Below are 8,828 nucleotides of genomic sequence, written 5' to 3' on the forward strand. Positions count from 1 at the left end.
CAATTATGGTGTTTGAAGGATGGCATGCAGATGGATAACTTTAAGTGCAAAAGCACCCAGCATGTTATTTTCTTAAATAACCACTGTTTAAAAAAGGCCTCCTTTTCTGTGTTGAAGAAAGTCTTGCTTTGATAGAAAATATATGATGTCCCCCAGTAGGGCCAAGTCTGTGGCTGATGTGTCCTGAGATTGTGACAGCTGGATGGGCCAGCTCATGTCACCAGTTTGAGAGAGAACTAGTGTGTGTGTGGAAAAGTGAGAGTCAGTGAAAGAGAAGACCCAAGTGAAATGGACTGACGTGATGACTTCAGCCATGGGTTTGAGTCTGCTGAGATGAGCCCCGGAAGAAAGGCCTGGTGCTCTGTGTCCCCAAAATCATCCACCGAGACGCTATGGAGCAGTTCTACTCCTGGGGTGGCCCTTAATTATTATCATTTCAACAGCAACTAGTTTACAATAGAATGCTGCAGAATTCAACAACTTCACTTTCTGTGATGTGAAGGTAAATGTCACCTTCTGATCTCAAATGTAAAAAGCATAAGAGAAAACAGACTACCACCCAAATAATGCTCAGGAATTTTTCTCTGGTGTTGTGAGGGGTCTTTTTTCCTTTTTTAAGATGAACGGGAAATGTGAAAGTACTTTCTTTTAAAGAGAAGAACTGACTGAGACAGACTTAGCAATGGAGACTGTAAGAGGAGCTTTGGTCGCCTAGTGGGTAAGAAACTCCACTGTCAACCCAAAGGCACGCGGTTTGAATCCACCAGCTGGCCTGCAGGATGGGTAATCTCCTCCCATGTGATTTACGGCCTTTGAAACCTTGCTGGAGGGTCAGCTATGAGTCAGCTCTAACTCAAGGCAATGAAGGATTTGAGTTGGAGGCTGACGACTCTGAAAGGAACAACAGTGAAAGGCCATGGATAGATTGAGAGAGGCACATATAGAACAAAACTCAATATCCTAAAAATGGTCGGGGTTACCGATCTCTGTCAGACAGAGGAAACCCCCAAGACTGTGGCCCTGCAGCAACCTTCAGGCCTGGAGCTGAACTCATCGCAGAGGATCAGCCTGCAGCTCAGCAGTAGGCAGATCTGTAGTGTGAACAGTAACACCAGGCAAGGACTCAGTCCTCGGAGCAATCAGCCACACAAGAGCGATGGGGTGGCCTCAGCCCAGGGACAAAGCTCAGAAGGCAGGAAGGAAGGACAGAAGGATGAATAGAAACAAGAACAACAGGACGTCAGTGAGAGTAGAGTGCTAATCAATGTGGAGACGGTGATCCACGTCCCTACAACAGTGTGTGAATGGCTCACAGGAATATCAGCCTGCCCTGTTCACTTCACTCAGATCACACAAAACAGCGGCCAAGTTCAACCGACGGTAAAAGTTACTATCAGTTCCAAAGATGAAAAGTAACATAATTTCTTTCTTTCTTTAATTTCTGTCTCTACTCACCAACCTTCATCTGGCAAATTACTTAACCTCAGTTTCCCCTAAGCCTCAGTTTCTTAAACTTGAAATTGAGTACAGTAATTGGACCATTTCCCCCCCTCGAAGGCTGTTAAATGGGATTATAAGCACAAAATGTATACTCCCAAGGTCTACTTTGTCAGGTAAAGACTAGTTGCTAATTAATGAATTAATTCATAAGCTGCAATTAATTAATTGTCTATAGCTATATTTTAAGGTATCTAAGAGCTGGAGGAAAAAGAACCTATTCATTTTGTTGCCAAGGTTACTCCTGATATTTCTTCCCACAGACAGGCTAAATATCAGTCTTTCCACACACTGGCCTCTCATTATCAATTCAGCAGAAATAAGGCCACATTTGAGATGCACATGAGCCCTGCTTAGCATTCTCAGCCACACCACTAGAAATCTGCAGTTCGGCGTTCCCGTGAAGTGGAATTTCATTGAACTTTGGCATAAATGGTACAGAATTGAAGTTAAGCAAAGGTGTTAAACAGACCATTCCTTCCTATAAAATAAAGTCTGGGTAACAGATGCTTATGTAACCAAATGATGTTTTTTGGTTTTTGGTTTTGTTTTTTTTTTTAAGCAAGCCATCACAAAGTGACCGCAATTAATGATCAGTTAAAAGCCTAACACTGGATATTGTTGTTTTATACTGTTGGAACTGACTCATAGCTGACCCTCCAGTGGGTGTTCAGAGGCAGTAAATCGCATGGGAGGAGTCTGCCTATCTTTCTCCTCAGCAGCAGCTGGTGGATTCTAACTGCCTGCCTTTAGGCTGGCAGCAAGATTCCTTACCACTAAGCCACCAGAGCTCCCTATTATACTAACTATACACTGTTGTTATGTTGTTAGGTGCAGTTGCGTACACCTCACAGCAACCCTGTGAACAGCCATCCTGAACCCTGTCCTATCCTGTGCCATCTTCATCATCTCCAGCACACTCGAGCCCACTGCTGAAGTCACCACGTCAATCCATTTCTCTTGGGTCTTCTCTTTCACTGACTCTCACTTTTCCACACACACACTAGTTCTCTCTCAAACTGGTGACATGAGCTGGCCCATCCAGCTGTCACAATCTCAGGACACATCAGCCACAGACTTGGCCCTACTGGGGGACATCATATATTTTCTATCAAAGCAAGACTTTCTTCAACACAGAAAAGGAGGCCTTTTTTAAACAGTGGTTATTTAAGAAAATAACATGCTGGGTGCTTTTGCACTTTAAGTTATCCATCTGCATGCCATCCTTCAAACACCATAATTGCGACGTAAATACTTTTTCACTGAAGTATATAAAAGACTCTGAATTGTCAGAAGATGTTTCTTTAAAATGAAACATAGAGGGAAGCTGGATTTCCAAACACAGAATACTTCATCTGCAGCGTCCAATGCTGCCCAGAAGCTCAGATTATTGAAAATCACGTGGCTGATAAAGTTGTGCAGTCTTGAGGTGGCTGGCCGTGAGTTGTTAATTGAAGCCTCCCTGGCCATCGTTTGTGGACCTTTGGAATGGGTGACTGATGTTGTAACTCTTTATTAGCTCCTGACCCAGGCCTGTTATTTAATAATCTGAGTTTCAGTTTCCTCATTGATGAAATGGAGATGATAATTCTTTTCTCCTCTAATGAAATCAGATTTTGTCTGTAAAGTGGTTCTTGCAGAGCCCTTGGCAAGCCTTTAGTAAATGTTAGCTATTATGTTTAACAAGGACTGCCCAGTGGCACAGTGGTTAAACATATCACTGCTGACCAGAAGGTTGGTGGTTCCAGCTCACCCACCACTGCCTAGAAGCATGTAGTAGATCTCATGCTTCCCTAAAGATTTATATAAACCGTGGAAACCATGCCAGACCACTATGAGTAAGAATTCATCCTGTGACAATGGGTTTGGTTTGGATATTACTTTAACCTACAGAGCCTGGTAGCTCCCTTTAAGTACTTAAATATTAGTGGAAAGGTTGGCAGTTTGAACACACCCACAGACACCTCAGAAGAAAGGCCTGACTGAGGATGTGCTTCCTAAAGGTCTCAGCCTTGAAATCTCTGTGGATCAGGCTGTCAGCACCTGTGGGGTCTCAGGGAGTCAGAGTCAACTGGCCTTCAACTAGCAACAACATTACTTTCAACAAAAAAATTCCACAGTTGGTCCTCCAGCACACAATGTAGTAACTTTGACAGGGCTCAAATATGGAAAGAGAAATAAACTCTAGGAAGGACTTTGGAAGGAGGACAAACTGGATAATGATTTCCATCTCTTTGATTTGTTTGTATGCAGAATGACTCTTAGCCCATCTGAGAAATCTGCACACCGAGCCTGGCAATGCCTGACATCTTTTGAGTTCTTCTTTGGAATACACTTTCAAAGCCTAAGGCTCATTCTTTTGAAAATCCTCAAATATTCATCCTTTGAGGGCAGATTTGATTTTTGTAAACAGCATTCATTTGGAGTCAAATCTAGGGATTACATCAAAATTTTAAGTTAGGCAGTACAGTATTTGATAGAAAATGAAGCATAAGCTTTCACAGGACAGGGTTTGAGAATATCTTGCTCCTGAATCTAAAGATAGCCTTTTACAAAAGTTTTGGAATAATTTAGAGCAGCAGTGAATTAAGCATGCAGCTTCTGAAGGAGACATTTATATGAACAGATATATATATATATATATCTCCTGACTTTGTTTTTTAATTGTTGTTATTGTTAGATGCCATTGAGTCAAGTACAACACTAAGCGACCCTGTGAACAAAAGATCTGAACCCTGTTCTATCCTGTGCCATCCTCACACTTCCTGACACAAGGGCCCATTGTGGCAGTTATTATGTCAGTCCACTTGGTTGAGGGTCTTCCTGTCCTTTGCCAACCCTCTACCTTTCCCAGCATCATGACCCTCTCCAAGGAATAGCCCAAAGCATGTGGTGCAAACTCATCATTCTTGCCTTTTAACAGCACTCCAGCTATACCCTCTAAAGACATCTATTTGTTCTTTTGGCCGTCCAAGGGATGTTCAGTGCTCTTCTCCAACACCACAGCTCAAAAGCATTCATTCTTCTTCTGTCATCATTATTCATTGTCCCACTCTCAGATGCACAACAAGTGATCGAAAAGACTATGGCCTGAATCAGAGATACCTTAGTCGACAAACTGACATCATTACTCCTCAAAAATTCAGAGAGATCCCTAATTGCAGACTTTCCCAGAGCAATATGTCTCCTTATATCCTGGCTGCTTGTACCAAGGGTGTTAATTGTGGAACCAACTAAGATGAAGCTGTTCATAGTTTCAGTCTCCTCTCCATCCATCATGATGTTTTCTATCAGTCCAGTGGTAATTTTGTTTTCTTGACATTGGGATGCAAGCCATACCGAAGACTTCAGCCCTTAATCTTCTGCACTAAGTGCTTCAAGTCCTCCTCATGTTCAACAAAGTTGTATCTTCGGCATAATGCAGTTTACTGATGAGTCTCCTTCCAGTCCTGATGCCGTATTCCTCTTCATAGAGTTCAGCTTCTCAAATAATTTGCTCAGTCTACAGATTAAATAGATATGGAGAAAGACTATAACCCTGACACCCTCCCTTCTCAATTTTAAACCATCTGATGTTCTGCTTTGTTCACACAGCAACCTCCTGGTCCAGGTATAGGTTCCTTATGAGCACAATTAGGTGTTCTGGAATTCCCGTTCTTCTCAATGTCAGCCACAACTTGTTATGATCCACACACTCAAATGCCTTTGCATAGTCAATAAAGCACAAATAGACATTGTTTGTTATTCTTTACTTTCAGCCAGGATCCATTTGACATCAGCAGTGATATCCCTGGTGCCACAGCCTCCTCTAAATCCTACTTGAACTTCAGGCAGTTCCCTAAGTACTCGTTTTTTAGTACTAGCTCATAAATAAAATATGTTGTTGTTATTGTTGTATACCATCGAGTCAGAACCTCCAGTGGGTTTTCAGAAGCAGTTACTCACACAGGAGGAGATTACCCATCACGTGCCTTTGGGTTTGTAGTATAGTTTCTTGCCACTAAGCCACCAGAAAATATACTCATTATTAAAAACAGAGATTCTGGTTTTATTAACATTTTAACAAAAATGAATGTCTGAATGTGTTGTGAGATCCTGGCACAGAAAGGAGGCATTAGTGGAAAAACTGGTAAAATCGGAATATGGTCTGGAGTTCAGTTAATGAATAGTTAATGATACTGGTGTTGGTTTCCTCCTTTTGACAATTAAAAAAAATAACCTTCAAGACCCAAAGCTCATTGCCATCAAGTCACAGCTGACCCTCTAATGGGGTTTTGGAGGTGGTGAATCTCACAGGAGTTGGTCCATCTTCCTCCCAGGAAGCTGCTGGTGGATTCGAACCACCAGAGGCGCCACCAGTGGGTTGGCAGGGCGATTCCCTTCAGACTGTCCCAGCACACAGGCACCGCTGTGATGTGAAGATGTTGGCCCCATGGGGAAATGGGTTAGGACTCAATAGTGACTCTTATCTTTGCCACATCTCTGCAAATCCAGTTGCTCCAATATACAAAGCTTATTTTTAAAAATAATTCCAAAAAGTAAAAAACCCTAAACCAGCCAGTTGCCTTATAATCCCTAGTGGCTTCTAACGACCCCGTGTGTCAGTCAAACTGTGCTCTTAAGGTTTTCAGTGACTGGTTTTGTGGAAGTCCTTCACCAGGCCTTTCTTCTGAGGTGCCTCCAGGTGACCTTGCAGTTCTTGCCACCCTTTCAGTTAGTTGGCAGCCTGGTGTTTAAGCATTTGTACCCAAAGACTCAAAGGAATGATCCCCTTGTTTCCTGTCAGTGCTGATGACCAAGGCGGGTGCTTGCTGGCTGTAAGATGACTAAAGGAGTCCTTTTTCTGTCCCCTCTCCCCTTTCTGTTTTGCAGCATTGACAAGATCTCTAAAGTCACCTCTCCTGTGCTGGTCATTCACGGTACAGAGGACGAGGTCATCGACTTCTCCCACGGCCTGGCCATGTACGAGCGCTGTCCCCGAGCCGTGGAGCCCCTCTGGGTTGAAGGCGCTGGGCACAATGACATAGAGCTATACGCACAATATCTGGAACGACTAAAACAGTTCATATCGCACGAACTTCCAAATTCTTGAAGAAGACCACTTGATTTTTACCTCATTTACTGTGAACACAAGAGTCCTCCGTTTTGCACATGCTTTAACTGGATCGCCTGATGGCCCTAAAGAGTGCCTGACTTTGAGGGCAGTCTAATCAAAGAGCTGAGGGTGCCTCAGCCTTTTTTGTATCTAGAGGTGGTTCTCCTAATTCCCTCAACATGTTAAACTCAGCAGGCGCGATCTCCCGCTTCTTTATTTTGTGGGGATGGGGGTGAGAGCCGAATTGGGGGTGGGGGGAAGCTTTCTCACGCTGTGCACAGCGTGCTCACATCACCTCCTTCTCCTTCCCAGTCCCTTGCAGTCATTCACACAGGACTCGACCTTCTCCACCAGTGTTCTCAGTATTTGATGAGCAATTCCCTGTCAGCCACTGGATTCATGGGTGCGAATCATTTGTGAAGCTGTGATACTGTAACTGGAAAACACTTGTGATGAAAATTCCTTTGTTCATTTTCATTAATATGCTGATCCTTCCCTCCCAGACAAATCAAACTCAAAGGGTTATTTACTGGAAAACTCTCTTCACACACAGCTTCAACAACGGTAACCATATAACTGGAATATTCTTAAACAAAATGAAACTGGGGTCTATTGTTTTGGGATTTGTTTGGTTTTTTTTAAATGTAAATTTATTACTAGCCAACAGAGTTTTAATATTTTGTCTGGTTAATCTAACAAAGAGCCTCGCAGACTTTCCTTCTATAAAGTCCTCCTTGTAGGCCTTTTTTAAAAAAAGTACTGTACATATTTGCAATTACATTGTGCATAGATTCTTAATGGGTAGTTTTCTTTTGTCAGGCTACAATGAACTGCAAATTCCTTCATTTGTAATGTAAATGATTGAATACATTTTGTTAATATGTTTTTATTCCTATGTTTTGCTATTGAAAAAGAATTTTATAACATTTCCAAGACAAAAATTCCAAGTTTATGCTTTGAAAGAATTTATGTAATTAAAGTTTCACTCAGTGAGTCTTTTTTCCATTTAAGAGTTCTTTGGTTTTTTTGACACTGGAGTTGTGCTGAACAAGCATCAGAAATGTCAGATGCTTAAAATTGCTACATTACTTGTATTGATTGGGGGTTTGGATTTTAGGGGGAGGGTCCTTTGGTTTTATAGGCAGTCCCTGGTTTACAAATGAGCTCCATTCCTAAGTCCCTCTCTAAGTCAAATTTGTCCCTAAATCGGAGTGGTTAGATTCCGTTCACGTATAACATCCGATGTTCAAATGTTTATCTTGTGTACATTAGTATATACTTCTCTATGCATTAAAAAAATAATAGAGAAATGCTTCCAGATGACATGAAAACATCTTTATCCTAGTTATATAGTAATAATGATAATATTTGATACACATCTTAAAGTGGCACTTGTTTGTTACTACAAATCACTGTGTGTACCTCCAATTTTTAATATAATGGGCTTTCAATACAGGGATTGATTCCCAATGGGCTATCCTGAAGCCGGAGGTTCATAACCCAGGGACTGCCTGTATTTTGAATTATTTTCCAATTTCAAAGCCTTAAATGTCCTGTACGCCTCAGATCGTTGTACACCTGGATTGCGGTGGGTTGCCAGTCTGTGTACTGTTGCTTGGATGCAGCACAGTGGTTGGTGATGGAATAAAGGATACGTGGGTCAGAATGCTGGGCTTGTGGTCTCTTTTCCCTCCATCTCACTGTCAGAGGAAACCAGAATGAGAAAACTGCAGTATGCCTTTTATTTAAGGCACCCTTGGGGTTATAGACTTCATGCTCTTTCTCAAGGTGTATGCTTATATTATGCTGCGAAAGACCTTCAGTTACTTTTAGAAGAAGGCAAGATAGAAAACAGCAGAAAAAGAAAAGATAGGATCGAAATGCCATTCTGTCTGTAAATTAAGACAAAACCAATCAGGACACTGTTGGCGTGAGCTGGCGCAGAGGGAAGACAGTGTTTGTTTCTTGGGGAAGGAAGGAGCTTTCTCTCGTCCACCAAGGTAGAGTGTGTTCATAGACTCTGCTCAGCTCATTGACCTCTTAATTAGGATAAGATACATTAAGGGATGACAATTTATTTCCAACTAAGGAACCCTAGTGGAGCAATGATTACACACTCAGTTGCTAACTGGAAAGTTGGTGGTTCAAACCTACCCAGTGGGTCCAAAGGAGAAGAAAGGCCTGGCAATGTGCTCCTGTACACTTTACAGCTTGGGAACCCCACGGGGCAGTTCTG

At 42.2% G+C, this 8,828-nt stretch overlaps 1 protein-coding gene across 1 annotated transcript in view; it reads left to right on the forward strand.

Moving 5' to 3' along the window:
• ABHD17C (abhydrolase domain containing 17C) overlaps window positions 1-6,873 on the forward strand; it is a 77,235-nt gene extending 70,362 nt beyond the window's left edge. The window contains exon 3 of the mRNA XM_006885118.1: window positions 6,370-6,873. Coding sequence (XP_006885180.1) covers window positions 6,370-6,589 — 220 coding nt within the window. The 3' untranslated portion in view covers window positions 6,590-6,873. The remainder of the gene's footprint in view (window positions 1-6,369) is intronic.
• Window positions 6,874-8,828: the final 1,955 nt, after the last annotated feature.

This window comes from Elephantulus edwardii, unplaced genomic scaffold (assembly GCF_000299155.1).
Source record: "Elephantulus edwardii isolate Elephantulus edwardi_28Jun2011 unplaced genomic scaffold, EleEdw1.0 scaffold00041, whole genome shotgun sequence".
NCBI classification, from domain to species: Eukaryota; Metazoa; Chordata; class Mammalia; order Macroscelidea; family Macroscelididae; genus Elephantulus; species Elephantulus edwardii.